This window comes from Enoplosus armatus, chromosome 1 (genome assembly GCF_043641665.1).
Source record: "Enoplosus armatus isolate fEnoArm2 chromosome 1, fEnoArm2.hap1, whole genome shotgun sequence".
NCBI classification, from domain to species: Eukaryota; Metazoa; Chordata; class Actinopteri; order Centrarchiformes; family Enoplosidae; genus Enoplosus; species Enoplosus armatus.
Window position 1 is genome coordinate 20,300,275 of NC_092180.1, and position 19,110 is coordinate 20,319,384.

Sequence of the window (19,110 nt, forward strand, 5' to 3'; positions counted from 1 at the left end):
CAGCAGAATTGTTTAACATGCAGACTCAAAAGCACAGATGTGACACCAGAAGCCTTGCCTTTAAATGGACACTTGAAGAGAGACTGATACAGGGACAGACAGAGAGCTCCTGTTTAACAGTATTTTACATGTGGATATTTTTCTGGGTCTTAATATTCCTTAGAATGCTGCCAAACAAGCTGCGGCTGCAGCCACGCAGACCATTGCTGCTGCACAAAATGCTGCCGCCTCTAACAAGAACACTGCTGCTCACCAGCAGCTGGTGCAGAGCTGTAAGGTGAGGATCAATGCTTTTTGTTTGGTTTGGTCCATTTTTCCTTCTGTATTGAATTATTATTGAACTCTTTACTTTCATTTCATTTTCAATTTTTCTTTTATATTGTGTGCATCCGAATTGCTTGCTTGATGATTTATAATAGAGGGATTTTATACTGAAGCTTTTAGTTAATCTGTGAAGTCTCCATTTTGCCTGTAAATAAGCCTGTGTATGTATTTTGTGTGTGTGTGTGTGTGTTTGTGTTTGTGTTTGTATAGGCAGTGGCAGACCACATCCCACAACTCGTCCAGGGGGTGCGTGGCAGTCAGGCCAAACCAGAGGACCTCAGTGCACAACTAGCACTCATCATTGCCAGCCAGAACTTCCTACAGGTGCATTACACACACACACACACACACACACACACACACACACATTATGGCCTTGCCATTTCTCACCTTTGCTGGAGAGGAGGTTGTTAAAACTTTATGTCCCCACACTCAAATCGAGTAACTTCAGTCCTACATTGGGAACCAGGCTGAGCAAAGTATAAATAGTGTTTCTGCCATGTGGGGATCCATTAAAAATAGGCCTGTAACCTCTTTTCGGTGTAAGCAGGCAGTTATAGAAGCAGTGGTATGATGGGATTATGTGTTTTAATGCCTCAGTGGCGCTTTTAGAACTGCTGCAGGAGTGGGGGGTCTCCACAAATACCACCACATAATTTAACCTCTGTTCCTTGTTGTTGCCTGGAGCAACACTTGGTTTTATTTAGTGCTCTAAGGGAAAATATTATTTTTATTAAACATTTTAGACTTTTTCTTTTTCTTCTTTCTTTTCCACTCTGCAGCCTGGTAGTAAGATGGTGACCTCGGCCAAGTCATCTGTTCCCACGGTGACGGATCAGGCTGCAGCCATGCAACTGGGTCAGTGTGCCAAGAACCTGGCCACCTGCCTGGCTGAGCTGAGGACGTCTGCACAGAAGGTAGAGCACACGCGCACGCACACACACACACACACACACACACACACACACACACACACACACACAGGCACTCACATATGTGCAGTTCATGCAGGAAGTCACTGCATTTTATATGCAAACTGCATGCAAAAACAAACCTAATACACTGTACCTGTACCTCTCTGGATCATGTTTAATAAGCAACATTAGTCCACACCAGATGCGCTGGAGTGTAAACTGCTTTACTCAAGGCTTTTAAATTGCACAGTAGACTTCTGAGTCTCATCAAGTCTCATCAGTTGACCTGTACAGGATTTGCAGCGAATGTATATTTTGTGTATAGCAACAAAATATATTTCTGTTTAAAAGATTACTACTTTCAAGTGCAAAACATACGTGATAACCCTTGTAACTATGTGAACTGTGAGTGACGGCAGACTTCCTTTTTGTTTTCCAGGCTCATGAAGCCTGCGGCCCCATGGAGATCGACTCTGCGCTCACTGCCATCCAGACCCTGAGAAGTGAGCTGCAAGATGCCAAGCTGGCTGCTGTTAATGCCCAACTGAAACCACTGCCCGGAGAATCCGTAAGATTTTTTGTTTACCCGTAAGATTGATTCAGGATTCATTCTTTCAAAACCAACATGAAAAATGGCAGTTGCATTAAGTTCTGTCAAGCTAGACAAAATATATTGACTACCAGCAATTGATGCCTGCAGCAGAGTTTAATGAGTTTGCAGCCTAATATTTAGTTTTTAGTTATTTACATATAAAGTTGATTTTTCCCTTTTCCCCCTGCTTTAGTTGGAGAAGTGTGCTCAGGATCTGGGCAGCACCTCTAAGTCAGTGGGATCCTCCATGGCTCAGCTGCTCACCTGTGCTGCACAAGGAAATGAACACTACACAGGTTGGTACTGCTGACATATTTTCAGTTACATTTTTATAAATGGCACAACCATTCCTCTTATGCCACCATTAAGACCTTTCAGTCTTTAGTTATAATCAGATCTGTAATCTTTTATTGTCACCACCACAAACACTTCTCCGACTGCAAGATCATTTTGTTACCAACATCATTTGTGTACGGTGTTGTTGTGCAGTGCACACTGTACACATATGGGTCTCGATATTAATGAATGCGCACAGAAAGATTCACAAATGCATTTTGTGATTGCTATATAACTGACTCTCCACAAAAATATTTTTCAATGCACACTAAAATATTTATTTTTGTATATAAATGTATAAAAGATCCACATATAAAAAAAGACGGTTCACAAATGTGTTTCTGATGCACACATAAATATTTCTGGTTTTAAATAAATGTTATAGAAATCTACAAATATTTGTGTTTGTGTTGTGAATCCTTCTGTCTGCATTCATTACTATCGAAACCCATCTGATTCCATAAACACAAAGTTTCCTTCTCTTTTTTACAGGACTTTAAAATATTTGAACTACTTGAGATGGGATGTAATAATCCAAATCCAATTACACAGTATACAGCTTCAAAAGTCAGTGAATATTTTGCCCTGATCTCACAGTGCTCTAAATAGGCTGGCTTGTGTGATGCAGGAGGGTAAGGCAAGGTAAACATACTGACCATATCTATTTTTGATTTTGTCAGTCATAAACGTGTTTTTCAAAATACTTTTCATTACCTTTATAGTGTCCTTGGTTCTCTACAGAACCTGAGAAGGAAACCCATCAGCTGGAACCTGGTTTACTTTCAATAAGTAACCTTGTTCACTGCTACATATAAAATGGCTTCATTTGTTTTATCCTGACTGATGTGTTCTAAGTGAGATGTCACATTTCTCATGAGGCCGGTACCTTCACGCCTGTGAACACACTCTTGGACCAAATTACGTTTTTTTTTTTCTGTGTTGCCAGGACAGACATTAAACAAACATCCTGTGCAAATAAGATGTCAGTCTTTGAAAATGAGTGCATGATAGGGACATTATCTCTGATGCCTCTGAGACACTTTCCTGGCTGTAACTGTGGTCTGTCACACCTGTACTCTCTCTGACCCCTCTCTTCTGTGTGTAGGAATAGCAGCCAGAGAGACTGCTCAGGCCCTGAAAACACTGGCCCAGGCGGCTCGCGGTGTCGCTGCGTCCACGACAGACCCCAAGGCTGCTGCTGCCATGCTGGACTCAGCCCGCGACGTTATGGAGGGCTCAGCGCTTCTCATTCATGAGGCCAAGCAGGCACTGATTTCCCCCGGAGATGCTGAGAGTCAGCAAAGGCTGGCGCAGGTAAGATGGTTCAGGATTTCTCGGGGGGGGGGGGGGTGGAGACTATTCTGCATGTCTCTCCTTTATAACACTACGGGTGAGCCTTGATGCTGCAGGCTAGAAGGCTCAGTTTCTGTCAGACTATAACACCAGTGACATAAAGCTAACACCATCCAGTGTCACTGCAAAAATTCTGCAGGTTGTCGAAACAAAAATACACTCGCAGCTTGTGAGTCCACGAGACTTGTTTTAAAGCACTGATTCACTTGTTCATTCTTCAGTTACTCTAACCTTATCTCCACCCTCCAGCAGTTAATATATGGAAATGTTTAGTAATATTTTTCTCACCACATACAGCGTGTGTATGCATTTCATGAATGTTTTATTATTGTAGTTAGATTTGTAGTTCATTAAACTTCAAACGCAGTATTTTAAACTCTTGGATGAGGTCTGAATTTGGACTAAAACAGAACGTTGAATGATGCAAAACACTTCACAGAAATGGTTGAATCCTGTGTGTTTTACATAGAAGTAATGTGACTTTTAAAGATGGCTTAACAGGACCTGTTTTATTTGTACGAAATTAAACATGCAGCCATGTAAGCTTGAAAGGAAAGTCAGCTCTTTTGCCCAACAGCGCGTCTTTCTTTGCTCAATATATTTAGCTAAATATTTCCTTATGGACAAAGTCTGAGCCGGATGAATGTCTACATCTGCTTAGTAATACATGAAACACCTGTCAAATATAGCAAGGGACTCCTATAATAAACCTGGTGACATATGTACAGGATAAGTAAATTAATTATTTACGTCTTGTCCTCCTCAGTTTCTCCACAAAATAAATAAATTATATGTTTCTCAATAGCAATGCAGAGAATTTAATAAGGGATCACAAAAACACAAATGAGGCAGCTTTTCATCTTGAAAAGCTGCTCTAATGTGATATGACTTTGTCATTTGAAATGGCTAAGGGATATAAAATGAAGTTAAGAAGCCTGTGCTGCTCTTTTAACTACCTCTTGTTTGCATCTCAGCCGGACCTGCTTCACTAAGGTGATTTGTCAACCCATTTTGTGATTAGTTACACAACCAAAGAGGACATGTAGACATTCTTGTTGACATTTATAAAAGAAGAAATAAATCACAAAATGGTGATATCAATTATTCTGCAAGACTGCCTTGCTCATTAGCATTTTTAAATCCAGATTTCTAGCTCCGTCTGCTCGCTCTGACCCAGTCTACTGTGAACCTGCTGTGTGTTCCAGGTGGCCAAGGCTGTCTCTCATTCCCTGAATAACTGCGTCAACTGTCTGCCGGGCCAGAAGGATGTGGACATGGCTCTCAAGAGCATCGGGGAGGCCAGCAAGAAGCTGCTGATTGAAACTGTGAGTTTGTTCGGTGACTCACCAGCGCAAAATCAGCATGATGTGTTTCTTTAAAAGATTAACGCGTACAAGTTAAAAGTGAAATTGACTGCTAGATAGAAACGTTTCAGGCATAATATCAGTTTTTAGCTTTGGGTCATTGTTCAACTGTCACAGCCTGACACGACTAGAATACTAATGTTTTATTGTTAGTATATAAATAAGGAAAGTGTCATGATTTTATTTTTGTATTGCTTTTTAAACATTTCCTCCATTCTCACTTGCAATTCTCAAGTTTGAAACTGAAATTGAGCAGTTTGGATTAAGCACAGGAGTTCAGGCACACTCATTGTTACACACAGCATTATTGTGACCGTTTCAGCGAGGCTCAGCGGTAGTTTTTGAATTGTCACATCAGTATTTAAGTTCATTATTCTCTCTTGTTAGCAGCATTGCAACGAGGAAGTTTTAAATCACTCACTGCTTACACACAGTTAATAAACTGGCTTTGTGGTTGCTCTCACACCTACAGGTTATGTAACTGTTACGTAACTGCTTTAAAAAAAAAAAACACCGTGAAATATCTTTCTGTCATCATAAACTGCTTCTCCGTGTCCCCTGTTCAGATCCCTCCAGCCTCCAAGTCCTTTCAAGAGGCCCAGAGCGAGTTGAACCAAACCGCCGCAGACCTGAACCAGTCAGCGGGCGACGTGGTCCATGCCTCCAGAGGCTCCAGCAGCCAGCTGGCGGTGGCCTCTGGGAAGTTCAGCCAAGACTTTGACGAGTTCCTGGATGCTGGCATAGAGATGGCCGGCCACACACAGGTCGGTCCTGTTGTATCAGTTTCACAAGAACATCAAAGTCTGTTAAAGTCGTGTTGATGTGTCTGATCATGTTATAATGAGTCTGTGAGTATAATGAATGTGTCATTTTAGAAGAAGGATGACCAGGTACAGGTGATTGGTAACCTGAAGAACATCTCCATGGCTTCCAGCAAGCTGCTGCTGGCAGCTAAGAGTCTGTCTGTGGACCCTGCTGCAGCAAATGCCAAGAACCTGCTAGCTGCTGCTGCGAGGTACCACACACACACACACACCTAGACATTGTGTCTTTTTCTTATGCTTTTATCCATAGTGTATACATTGTAGTGTATCTGAGATTTTCTTAGAAGTGCTAAATATTTCCTGTTGAGATTGTTAAGACGCACTCTGATTAAAAAGCTGATGGGATGTTCATCCTCCCCTCTCAGAGACAGCAGTTAATGCTGCTCTGAACAATCTTCATTCAGCCAGTGTGACGATGCAGTGACTGAATTTTTTTCTGATTACAGATCTTAAGATTTGAATGTCACTGTTTTCTCTGTCAGCAAAGAATTAGTTGTGAAAATGACAAGACAGGATTATTCCAGTTAGTACATATAAAAAAACAAGCTACAAATGTGCTTTACTGACAGAAGACTGTGTCTGTGTCTGTTAGTCTAAAACCATATCAAACAGTTTAAAACTGTTGTACACCACTAAGCAGTAAGTAACTCATTCAACATATTGAGCCATTGTTATATTATCCACTAGGGCAAATGTGTTTAGTTATGATGTCCATGTTATCAGCAAAATGCATTCAGTCATCTGCTCACAATGAAAGTCTTTAAAGGTTTTAATGGTGCTGATTGCAGCTGCCAACCTCACTTGTAATAAAAGAAATAAGAGCAAAAGACAAGTTGAAAGAAATGTTAAGAATTTCAAACATTTTCTGATGAACTGAATAACCTTGCACACGCAAATACAGGCATACAAATGCATAGAAAGCCAGCGTGCTCACAAACACTTCTAACCATGAAGGACTAGGGTGAGTTTTTGTTTCTGTTTGTTTCTTTGTTTCAGAGCAGTGACTGACAGCATTAACCAGCTGATCACGCTGTGCACACAGCAGGCTCCTGGCCAGAAGGAGTGTGACAACGCCCTGAGAGAGCTGGAGGTAAACAAAACTTTACAACCGTGTGATCAAACGGGAACAATCAGAAATCATATCAACAAAGGCTTGATGGGAGTCTTATTTACCGTAGTCTATCTGAGTAGTACCCAAAGAAATAATAATAATTTGCATTTTCTGAGAGAATTTTGTGAAAAAAAAAAAACCTAGGAAATACTATCGAAGACTCATACTGCTCACTCATCTCCCAGGCTGTCCGAGGAATGCTGGACAATCCCAACGAGCCGATCAGTGACCTCTCCTACTTCGACTGCATCGAGAGTGTGATGGAGAACTCCAAGGTACGTCTTCAAATGATACAGCCTGGTGATCAAACACTCAAGCACTCTGCACCCACACAGAGCTCAGCATCCTAAGCATACCTCTTTCTTCTTCTCTTTTTTTTCTGCTGGCCGGCTCCTTTTTGGTCTGTCCAGGTCCTGGGAGAGTCTATGGCGGGTATTTCTCAGAACTGCAAGACCGGAGATGTGTCCGCATTTGGAGACTGTGTAGGATCAGCCTCCAAAGCCCTGTGTGGCCTCACTGAAGCTGCAGGACAGGTACAGAATGTGGAGAAACAACAGTACTGGAGCTATGAAATGGATCATATTGCCTTTTTGTTGGTAGAGGCAATGTTGGTGAATGCTGATGACGATTTTTATCCCCCCCACAGGCCTCCTACCTGGTGGGTGTGTCTGATCCCAACAGTCAGGCAGGGCATCAGGGGTTGGTGGATCCCATCCAGTTTGCCAAAGCCAACCAGGCAATCCAGATGGCCTGTGAGAACCTTGTAGACCCAGACAGCAGTCCCTCCCAGGTGTAAAAATAATCCTTTCCTCATGCTGAAATTATAAACATGTTTAAATGAGGCCAACTTCTCATGTTAAAGGGAATAGTTCAGAACAGAATTACAAAGTACAAACACATACAGTTCAAAAATGAGATAGCGAAAGGGGCGCCCTGATAGCTCACCTGGTAGACCGCACACTGTGTATCAAGGCTTAGTCCTTACTGAAGCAACCAGGGTTCAAATCCAGCCTGGGCCCTTTGCTGCATGTTTGTAGCGCCCTGCCTTTCGTGTCCCTCTCTACTATCAAATAAAGCACAAATGCTAAAAAAGAAAAACAATTCTGCCAATACCTGATGCAGAAGTGTCAAACTGTGTAGACAGACGCCTTCACTGCGGGACCAATATTTACCTCATTATCACCTTTATTTTCTTTATAACAGTCTTTGTTCAAGACTAACAGCATAATTATATGCCCCCCACAGCGTTCTTACTGTACATAAGTCAGTTTCCAGCTCACCAGTCTATTCCAGAAGTTAAAGGGGAGGCGCACATTAGTACAACAGTAAAAACCTTTTAGTACATAAGACAGGGTACAAACGCTGCATGATTTATGGGTATGCATGTACTTGATGACTGCATCTACCGATCAAATCTCAGTTACTAATTTAACCATTTGTTTATAATGTGGCAGGTGCTCTCTGCAGCCACCATTGTTGCTAAGCACACCTCGGCACTGTGCAACGCCTGCCGTCTGGCTTCCTCCAAGACGACCAACCCAGTTGCCAAGAGGCACTTTGTCCAGTCTGCCAAGGAGGTGGCCAATAGCACTGCCAACTTGGTCAAAACCATCAAGGTAGGATTTCTTTCCCAGTCTTGTCAAAAGGTTGTCTCTGTCCCCTAATTGGATTACCATGATACAGATATGGTCCATATCTGTATCTGTAAAGTCCATTGTGATTGATGTGGGATCATTTTGATGAACCGGCTGTTGAGTGAAACATCTGTGATTCATATCGGCTCATAAATAGTTTCTATCAAACTTCTGTCAATGATTTATTTAATTATTGACTCTTGGGTTGGATGACTTAAAAGCTACTCTAGTTTAATCAGATTTGTTTCATGCACCTTCATATTGCGTCTGTCTCACTTTCTAGGCTTTAGATGGGGATTTCTCGGAGGAGAACAGGAACAAGTGTCGAGTTGCCACTGCTCCGCTAATCGAGGCTGTGGAAAACCTGACAACGTTTGCTTCTAACCCTGAGTTTGCCAGCATCCCAGCTCAAATCAGCCACGAGGTATGGCCATGTGAACATCAGTGATGGCAGTATTCAACTTCAGTGATTACATGTGTTATTAGAGGTTTTATAGCAAATAGTGGCATATGCTGAAAAAACAGGATATTATAATAAACTCAAGTTCAATTTGTTTTTCTGTAGGGCTTCGCGGCACAGGAGCCCATCCTCCAATCAGCACGCTCCATGCTTGACAGCTCCACCTACCTGCTCAAGACTGCACGCTCATTGGTTATCAACCCCAAAGACCCGCCCACCTGGTCTGTTCTGGCTGGTCACTCTCGCACCGTGTCCGACTCCATCAAGAGTCTCATCACAGCCATCCGGTTAGTGAGAGAAAAATGTATTCAGATGTGTCAAATGAGACGTGAAAGAAAGGGATGGGTGACGGAACATATTATGTGAAGGTCAAACTTTAAAATAATTCAACATTTTGGGAAATTCTTTTATTCGCATTCTTGCAGAGAGTTAGATAAGAAGATCGACACCACTCTCATGTCTGTATGATAAATATGAAGTTGCTGCCAGTTAGCTTAGCTTGGCTGAGAGCAGTGAAATCACAGACCTACATTCCTCATCACTGTGAGGTTGCCAAGCAACCAGTGGAAACTCCGCGAAGTTACCAAAACATCATCATTTTAATCCTTTACCCATTTTTACACCACTGCACTCCATTTCCCTGCAGAAATGTAGTTATTTCTGGACACACAAAGGGGATTATGGGGTTGAAAATTTACAACTAAGGTCACAGCTTTAGCTTTTACTTCCATTTATCTGAAGACATTTCTCTATAAAATGCCTGTGAGACTAATGCAGCGTCCTTGAGAATGGATGCCCAAATGCTGTACCACGGTGTGATAAATGCTTGTTCTTATACCTCCACATCTTAAACGCTTTAATCCGCTCTTTCACGCCTTTTGTACCTGACCTTGATCAAAACAAAACTGATGCCCGTGAGGAACAAATTCCCAGCATCAAATGCTCTGAATTTTAATGTTTCTGCTTGCCTCAGAACATCACAGTCTTCCTCTCAGAATGCAAATTGAGCACTGGTAGTAATAGCAGTGATACACTGCTGTGCCAAAGGACCCAAATAGGAACGGACTCCATCCTGAAAAAGCCAACCTCATAACTCTGCTAGTGTCATTACATGCAAAGATGAGGCTTTATTTTAGTTTCACTTTCAGTGTGCCCCCGTGCATGGAAATGGATGTTTAACTAAACTTATTCTGCCCATGTGGCCGCTGCTCCAGTCTACTCTGAGGCTTCAGAGCTAATTTGGCTGCCCAGCTTGATCTTCCTGAGTAGTGACGAGACCCCCACAGGCCACATCTCAGCAGATGTGACCTGAGCAGCAATGAGATGAGGGAACCAGTAGAGAAGATGTTAAAGACACATCCTGGAACCTGTCTGTGTTTTAATAAATGTTAGATATGTTAACATTAGCACTTCTTTTCGCTCTTCCTGTCTCTCTTTTTTCTTTTTTTGATCGCCTTCTCTGTCCTATTTTTCCCCCCTATACATCATCCAACTGTACTCTCATTTCTGTTTCCAACCATTTTATTGCTTTCTCTTCTTGTCCTGTTCCCTTTTTATTCTTAGGGACAAGGCCCCAGGCCAGCGGGAGTGCGACTCGTCAATTGATAACATCAACAAATGTATCCGGGACATTGAGCAGGCCTCTCTGGCAGCAGTCAGCCAGAACTTACCCAGCAGGGACGACATCTCACTGGAGGTAAGCAGCCATCAGAAAACAAGATGACATTTTCCACTGGTATCTTTTCTCTGTTTGCATTTGTCTCTATTTGATTGTCCTTGTCTGGTCGTTTATCTCAGTCGCTCGCTTTATTTGTTTCTTTTCCTCTGTCGGTCTTACAGTCAGATTGTTGTTTTTTTCTTTTTCTAGTCCTTGTGTTGCTTTTTGTATCTCTCTGTTAAATTATGGATCTATTATTGGTGGTTTTAATTAGGTTTCTGTCCATTCTAGGTCACACACATCTCATTAGACAGAATTCAGGGAATTAAGGCCATTTAAAGAAACTTTCTGCAGTGCAAACCTGTATTTTGTTGATCCTTCTAGTAGCACACCTGCAGTGCAATTTGGATCCTACTGGATCTTTATCCCTTTTATGCAGAACTGGTCACAGAGCAGTTTTTATTGGCACTTGCACCAGTTTTGTTGAATTATGAAGAGTTTAAACTTGCATATTAGAAGCCAGGGGCCTAGCTTGGGGCCAATACTTCCCTGTTTAGTTCCCTGTCTAGTGCTTTTCAGCAGGTTCCAGCTGACTTATTTGAATGTACCTTTGTCTCCCATAAAAAGCAAAAACTAATTTCTTTTTATTTCCTCTCTTCAGGCGCTACAAGAGCAGCTGACGTCCACTGTGCAGGAAATTGGCCACTTAATTGACCCTGTTTCCACCGCTGCCAGAGGCGAGGCTTCCCAACTAGGACACAAGGTATATAGGGCAGGGACTTAATTACTTAACTTAAATACCATAACTGTGGAGCAACAAAGTAAGACTTTGTAATGGGTAGCAGTATTACACATTTCCACATGTTAGGAGACAGTATTGTGAGACTTGTCACAGCAATTTCTCTGTCGATATCTTACTATAGTATTATTATATATAGATATGTTTTGCTTCTCTGTGTCATAGCCAATGCACTTTCTTCAACTAGGAGATACGTCTGAATGCTCTCTTGTCTTTGTCATGTAAAAGCTTAGAGGCTATGATTTAATTCCCAGTTTTAGTATGGCTAAGTAGTACACAGCAATTTGTAATTGAATGCAACCTTAATAATCACACGGTACAGTAACACAGTAAAATAAAGACAACCTGAATAAAAGTCGGCCACCATTTCCCCCTGCACATACATTTTAGCACACACATATTTAAATAAAATAATCATTGACTTACTGTAACTCTTGTTGTCCATTTGCTGTAGTTGAGGAATTCTCAGTGAACTCATTGAAAACGTTCGCCTTTTGCCTCAGGTGACCCAGTTGGCTAGTTACTTTGAGCCGTTGATTATGGCCTCTTGGGGTGTGGCATCCAAGCTGAGTGATCACCAGCAGCAGATGACTTTCCTGGACCAAACTAAGACCCTTGCTGAGTCTGCCCTGCAGATGCTCTATGCTGCCAAGGAGGGTGGAGGAAACCCAAAGGTATAACTATTTCACTTTGTACTCTTTTCTTATATAAGTTGCTGCTCCACCCCTGGAAGGATTATCTGGACAGTCTTATTTCATGTGTCTTCACAGGCATCCCATACCCATGATGCCATAGCAGAGGCAGCCCAGCTCATGAAGGAGGCTGTTGATGATATTATGGTGACACTGAATGAGGCTGCCAGTGAAGTGGGAATGGTGGGAGGAATGGTGGAGTCCATCGCAGAGGCCATGGCCAAGGTGAGTGCTGCTGAGCACGCTTGGGTGATTAGAGCACACCGACACATGGCTGTTAGCTTTCCATCTGCCTTGATGCCAAGATTGTGATTGGTCAAATCAAATCACACTCTCTGGTTCTTTAATAAGAGCATCTACAGACAGGTGTGGCCTCCATCAGCTTTCTCCACAACTCGTCCAGTGGCAATAGACTAAACAGAAAAGCCCAGACATCCTTTTCCCGAGCCATGTCTCGAGGTTTATCTTGGGATCCCAAGGTGTTCCCAGGCCAAAAGGGGATCCCTCCAGTATATTCTGAGCCTGTTTCAGGGGCTCCTCCCAGGTGGGCACCCATGAAAGATTCCCAGAGGGAGGTATCAAGTCGTTATTTCTACCAGATGCCCAAACCACCTCAAAGGTTTTCTTTAGCTGTGGAGGAGCAGCTGTTCAGTACTCATCTGAAGATTTTGCAAACTGGTCTTAATCAGTTGTGCCCAGTTCACTCTCACCACCATGTGATCTAACTCAACGTCAGTTCGTGATAGGTTGACAGCTCTGCCCCGTCTACATGGCTACAGATCTACAAACACGATCATCCTTATTTTTCCTAAGACCCCCCTGTTGAGTCTAAGGGGTCTTCATAATTAGCCCCACACTCTTGCAGTACCTCTCATCACGGACAACTAGCCTAAACCCTTTCAAGAAGAACCAGCAGCAAAATATTAGCCCCAATGTATGAAGTGCACCACAAAGTGTACTTTCCATGTACCAGTAGCCTGTTTCTGCAACTAAAATCCAGTTGCCTTCAAACTCCTGTCAGGTTCCAAGAAAAGGCCTCAGTTTTCCTTTTCCACTTTTTGCTGCACTGATTACTGAAATGAAGTTAGGACTTAGGACTAAACTGAAGTTAGTTGTGGTTGCCTTAGACTACACAACTCATTGCCATTTCATCATAATGTAACCTGAATGAGTTGGCAAAATTGTAAAGTGGAAAAGATCTTGTTTTGGCGAATGAAAAAATACTCTTGGGAAAACCAGGGGAATAAATTTGTTCAAATAGTGAGTACAGGTTAACAAGCAGGAAAGCAAATGTTCTTAATATTTGTCCAGGATTTGAACCTTCATTTTCTTATTAATATTTCCTTTTTTCCTTCTTTTTGTCCCCATGATTTCCCGTTTCTGTGTGTAACATCTTGATTACGACCTTGATTACAATCTCAGTGTCGCCTAGACCCCATACAAAGTAACTGATTAGCATATTAATACTAATCAAAAGCCATCGAAGCAGAGGGAAACTGACTGTCAACACAGCCACTCTCAGCCAGTGCTAGGCCCTTGGACTCATCCTTCCAATTAACAGTCCAACTACTGGTAAACACATAAGGTGTGAAGCAAGAAAAAGCCTTTTGTCTCAAGTACAGACAGAATAGCATCAACTAATCACATCCCTCCTCGCCATCCTGAGTGAGAGGGGTGAAAAGGTGCCTCAGGTGTGGGTCACCAGAGGGAACAGCGTCTCTGCATCAACTTTGTGTGGCACGTCATGAATAATTAATGAAAGTGGTTCAGTTTGGGTCTGCATAATGAGTGTGTGTGTGTGTGTGTGTGTGTGTGTGTGTGTGTGTGTGTGTGTGTGTGTGTGTGTGTGTGTGTGTGTGTGTGTGTGTGTGTGTGTGTGTGTGTGTGTGTGTGTGTGTGTGTGTGTGTGTGTTTTGTCCGTTTGTCACTCAGTGTGTGCATGTCTGTGGTTGATTAAAAGGAGGTAATCCTCTTAGATAATCCATCGACATAATGGTCAGTCTCTGCCGTGGCTTCAGCAGAGGTGATTTAAAGTCTTTTCTGCTGAACTTTTAGTCGCTTAGTCAAGACCGCAGATTTTAAGGTGTTAAGGAACATCATGTACTTGCGATATTGTAGATTCACTCCAGCACGCTTTTCCCCACATGACGTCGTCTCTCTCTCTCGTCTCCTCAGCTTTGCCACGACACTCGGATGTGTTGTCTAATTTAGAAGAAATGCCAGAAACATAATGTATGCACTGCAAGCTGGTGATCAAATGTTTTCGTAGTTGATGCTATTTTAAAGCTGTAATTACAGAGTGGATTTGGTAGATAATTTATAATGAGTGTTTATCATTCATTCTGAGTGTTTATTTGAATATAATGCATTAACATTGGTTTGCAGATGAACTGATGCCTGCCTGCACACCTGGCAGATTTATTGTAATTGAAGGGTAGATTAGATTTAACCTGTCGCTGCAGCTAAAGAGTTGAATGATTGATTGTCTTCATGTTTGAAGATGTTTGTTCCTTTTTTGTGAAGGACAAACCAATCATGCTTAAAATGAAAATTGCGGTGCTGTTTTAACTGTTTATGTGCGTGTGTGTGTGTGTGATTCTGTTTTTCCTTAGCTGGATGAAGGTACACCGCCTGAACCTGAGGGCTCATTTGTGGATTACCAGACCAGTATGGTGAAATACTCTAAAGCTATCGCTGTTACCTCGCAGGAAATGGTAAGCCTTCAAAATAGTTGTTTACATTGGAAATACAGGAAATGCAATCATGACTTGTGAATATACACATTTAGCGTTTTAACATAAAGCACATTATTATTACAGCGAGCCCGTTTGTGTACAGTTTATTAACAAGGAGCCCAGAAGTGAAGTGGAGTAAACGTGTGTTTTAGTTTGGACTGACAGTCAGTGTGTGTGGGTGTGGGTGTGTTTGTGTTTCTCCACACTCAGATGACCAAATCAGTGACATGTCCTGACGAGCTGGGAGCCCTGGCCTCTCAGGTGACCGTGGACTACAGCCAGCTGGCTGTTCAGGGCCGACTGGCTGCTCACACAGCTGAGCCTGAAGAGGTGAGGACGGCCTGGGTGTCACACAAAGACAGCTTGTCTTACCCATTATACAGCTCTGCTACATCAGCGTGGAAGATTTATCCTTTTTATCACACATAGCTGCATGCATGTAAAAAAAAATCACGCTATGTAGTACAAAGTGAATATGTCATGGTGGGTCATGAGACACACAAACATTTGCCGTAAATGGTTTTATTTTTATTTAAATTGTCTCTTAGAATGCAAGTCATAATCTGGAATTCTTATTTCTGCATGAGAATATATTGCTCAGTAAACTTGTATCGTACTGCGTTCTCTGTTATCCAGATCGGCTTCCAGATCAAGACTCGCGTGCAGGAGCTCGGACATGGCTGCATCTTCCTGGTCCAGAAGGCCGGAGCTCTGCAGATCACTCCCTCTGATGGCTTCACCAAACGGGAGCTCATTGACTGTGCCCGCGCAGTCACAGAGAAGGTATTATCCCATCATTATTAGGAACATTTAAAGATATGGGTTTTGTTTTTGCTTTAATTTTGAAGAAATGTACGTAATTGTGTCAGATCATTAACATTAATTATGTTAACACCAAATCACTGAGGGCTGGAGGTTTCTTCCTGCTCGGCATAGTATGATCCACACCAGACTAACTCTGCACATTGTTGTTCTTCACTGGAATAGTAAAGCATTACTTTCTTGCTGTGCAGTTCACACCAAGTGATTCTGCTGTCATGGTATCAACAAAATAAGAGCGTTGGTGCTATAATTCATTTTATCATATGCTTCCTGAATTAAAGCAACTTTGAAGCAAACGATTGGCTTAAGGCAATGCTTATGCTTCAAAGGCTGACTGTTTAATTCAGAGTCCTTGGTGAAATACATTACTGTGCAGACTGTTTAAATAATTCATACTTAAGTATTGCACAGATTATATCCAAGCAAGTCCAGCAACATTGTACAGATGTGGCCTGTGAATGCCAACAGATTCCTCTAGAGGTATCAGTTGTGGATTCAGCAGTTCGCTGTACAGATACAACTCTCAAATAAAGACCATATAAGTTTTTTTTATTTATTTATTTATTTTAAAGCAAGAGTTTATTATTTTGTTTAACAGCTTGATGCCAAGGAAAGGGAAGGTTTGTCTGTGTAACATGTCATGCTTGTTCTGTTTTGATTTCCTAACCCTTAAACTTCCCACAGCTATTCTTGAGTGTCAAGAGTCCGAAAACATCAGTTAATCAATTTCTGCTGCCACTCGGGCATCTGTGAGGAAAAAAAATGGAGTTGGGAACCAGTTTGACATGTGCTCATTCCACTGAGTGAGTGATGTTGTGCGCTGCTCTGTGCCGACTTGGTATTTTGCTGTCACAGCATATTGTTAAATCCTCTTGAGACTAGTGTTTTTGGCTTCTCAGTTGAATACATTATTTATCATATACCAAGGAGATGCATGTCACAAACAACGCAAAGTGTTCTAAAGTGAATCTATAACAGTGTGTTTCTCCGTTTTGTGTTCAACTCCCCTCCAACTGACCAAAAGAAAGTAATATTCCTTTACAGTAAGAAACTAATTCAAAAAATAAATTGGTTGTGTCCCTATTGCAAAAAAATAAATAGAGTACACTAATCCAGCTGCTTTTCAAACAGTTATGGTGTGGAAAATGTACTTTCTGCCTAAGGTCATGATGCCTGCTCATCCTCACCTGTATGATTATAGGGTGTGATGTCTGTGTGTGTGTGTGTGTGTGTGTGTGTGTCCTCAGGTGTCCTTGGTGCTCTCAGCCCTCCAGGCAGGCAACAAGGGCACTCAGGCCTGCATCACCGCGGCCAGCGCAGTGTCTGGCATCATCGCCGATCTGGACACCACCATCATGTTTGCCTCTGCCGGCACACTCAATGCAGAGAATGACGAGTCCTTCGCTGACCACAGGTTAGAGCCGGAAACGTTACCCGATGGCTTCTGTATACACATTCAGTTGTGCGAGACATCACTAAGTCTACAAGTAGAACACGTGACTGTAGTCGAAAATCCGCACTCTGGTTATCTTTCATCTGAAACTGACAGAATGACATATTAGCTGGTGAACAGAGGGCAGGAAATCTCTTAAGTTAGAAACTACAAATTACCCTCAGGGGTTTGAAGGATGGAGGAAGTGTCACATCTCTTACTCTTCTTGCTCTTAGAGTAAAGACTCTACACGGAGGCAGGATTCCCATGGTGCTAAAAGGAAAAAAAAAAGAGCAAAAGATTCAGAAATTAAGAACTATTCTGGTTATATTCTAGGAAACCCCACATTGCTTTAGTAAAACTGTTCATGATCTCATGTTTGACATGTGATAAACTTGGTTGGCCTAGTTATTTTTGAATGATTGGAGTTCAAAGAGATACATATCTAATGATCTAAGACGAGACTTGGCACATTACATGCTGCTATGACCAAAAATGATTAACCTAGATCCTTGCAGATAATGGTTTGTGAAATGGTACTGTACCTCACTGAAGAATCATGAAAGCAAAAATGTAGAGAAGCCCTGCCGGGCAGGATGAAAGAGAACGGAATCACTTTTTAGCTCATTTATGTCATGCAGCTCCCTTAAAAATCAAGATGAAACTTTACAGCAAGCTTCCTACAATTTCTCTTGTCAATTTTAGAAAAATATCTGACTTGACTCATAGCATGATCTTACCTATCCTCCGTGTGTTTGCACCAGCTTTGATGTACGAATGCCTTTGATATGAAAAGAGATGTGCGCCAGTGTGCATCGTTTTGATGACTGTAATTCACACACATTTACAGTTTATTCCCGCTGGAGTAAAACGTCTAGATCAGGGCATCAGTCATTGAAAAAAACACTTTTGTCTCCCTTTTTTTCTGCTTCCTCTCTCTCAGGGAAAACATTTTGAAGACGGCCAAAGCTCTGGTTGAGGACACAAAGATGCTGGTGTCTGGCGCAGCTTCCGGTCAGGACAAGTTGTCTCAGGCTGCCCAGTCTTCTGCCAAAACCATTACCCAGCTCACAGATGTGGTCAAACTGGGAGCTGCCAGTATTGGCTCTGATGACCCTGAGACACAGGTTAGCCCAGGCTTGTTTTTCCCTCTCTGTTTCCTGTTTGTCCTTTTATTCACTATGCCTGAAATAGGAGCAGAGAATAACCTTTCAGAGGTTTGTCTCTTTCCCCGGCTGAGTTGTGATAATGTGTTGCCTATCTGTCCTTTCTCTAGGTGGTTCTGATAAATGCTGTCAAAGATGTGGCCAAGGCGCTGGCTGAGCTCATTAGTGCCACCAAGTGCGCTGCTGGGAAGGCAGCGGATGATCCATCTATGTACCAGCTGAAGAGCGCTGCCAAGGTGAGGGGACCAGGGAGTCTGCAAGTCCTGAAACTATGTCTTCTAATTTAAAGGACTCCAATGGGCTTAAATGCAGTTAAATATGGTGTCTGTTTCAGATTTAGAAATCGTTTCCTTGTAATTTTTTCTTGTAAGAAATCAATTCAGTTATGTTTTTTTTTTTTTCCCAATGATAAAAATAGTCTTTCTGTCGCTTGCAACTGATATGTTAAAGGTCTATTAAATCTAAAATCCTAAATCTACACTGATGAAAATACTTACACTATACTATACACTATCCCACATACTGCACATCCTCCTCTTCCTCAGGCACTGGCATTAATCAGCTACAGCACCTCTCCTGTCATTATGAAACCTGTTCACATCAGTTAAAGTGAAGACTGTGTCTCAGTGATGTAAATACTCAGGAAATTGGTGTTCTGTATAACAGGAAACTGGGATATCTGTATCCAAGATAAATCAGCTGAATCCTCTGCTTCAACACATATGCAGAGTACGTTTTCAAAGCCGCAGTTCACAATGATGACACTGTTGACTGCTCATTATCACCTTGAGCTGTGAAGTTTAAAAAAAAAAAAAAAAAAGTCAGTTTCACACTCTGTCAGTGTGTCATGGAGTTCAGAAGGTAACAACACGCCTCACATGCAATTTTAGGACCT

At 42.1% G+C, this 19,110-nt stretch overlaps 1 protein-coding gene across 1 annotated transcript in view; it reads left to right on the top strand.

The window, feature by feature from the left end:
• The window catches only part of tln2a (talin 2a), a 46,429-nt gene that overhangs the window by 20,790 nt on the left and 6,529 nt on the right, over positions 1-19,110 (top strand). The window contains exons 22-47 of the mRNA XM_070911229.1: positions 164-277; positions 535-648; positions 1,107-1,241; positions 1,678-1,806; positions 2,024-2,126; positions 3,272-3,480; positions 4,725-4,844; positions 5,450-5,647; positions 5,759-5,898; positions 6,704-6,797; positions 7,004-7,093; positions 7,229-7,351; positions 7,465-7,608; positions 8,273-8,434; positions 8,736-8,876; positions 9,018-9,199; positions 10,476-10,608; positions 11,231-11,332; positions 11,872-12,042; positions 12,139-12,285; positions 14,673-14,774; positions 15,006-15,125; positions 15,432-15,578; positions 16,865-17,031; positions 17,993-18,176; positions 18,326-18,451. Coding sequence (XP_070767330.1) covers positions 164-277; positions 535-648; positions 1,107-1,241; positions 1,678-1,806; positions 2,024-2,126; positions 3,272-3,480; positions 4,725-4,844; positions 5,450-5,647; positions 5,759-5,898; positions 6,704-6,797; positions 7,004-7,093; positions 7,229-7,351; positions 7,465-7,608; positions 8,273-8,434; positions 8,736-8,876; positions 9,018-9,199; positions 10,476-10,608; positions 11,231-11,332; positions 11,872-12,042; positions 12,139-12,285; positions 14,673-14,774; positions 15,006-15,125; positions 15,432-15,578; positions 16,865-17,031; positions 17,993-18,176; positions 18,326-18,451 — 3,597 coding nt within the window. The remainder of the gene's footprint in view (positions 1-163; positions 278-534; positions 649-1,106; positions 1,242-1,677; positions 1,807-2,023; positions 2,127-3,271; positions 3,481-4,724; positions 4,845-5,449; positions 5,648-5,758; positions 5,899-6,703; positions 6,798-7,003; positions 7,094-7,228; positions 7,352-7,464; positions 7,609-8,272; positions 8,435-8,735; positions 8,877-9,017; positions 9,200-10,475; positions 10,609-11,230; positions 11,333-11,871; positions 12,043-12,138; positions 12,286-14,672; positions 14,775-15,005; positions 15,126-15,431; positions 15,579-16,864; positions 17,032-17,992; positions 18,177-18,325; positions 18,452-19,110) is intronic.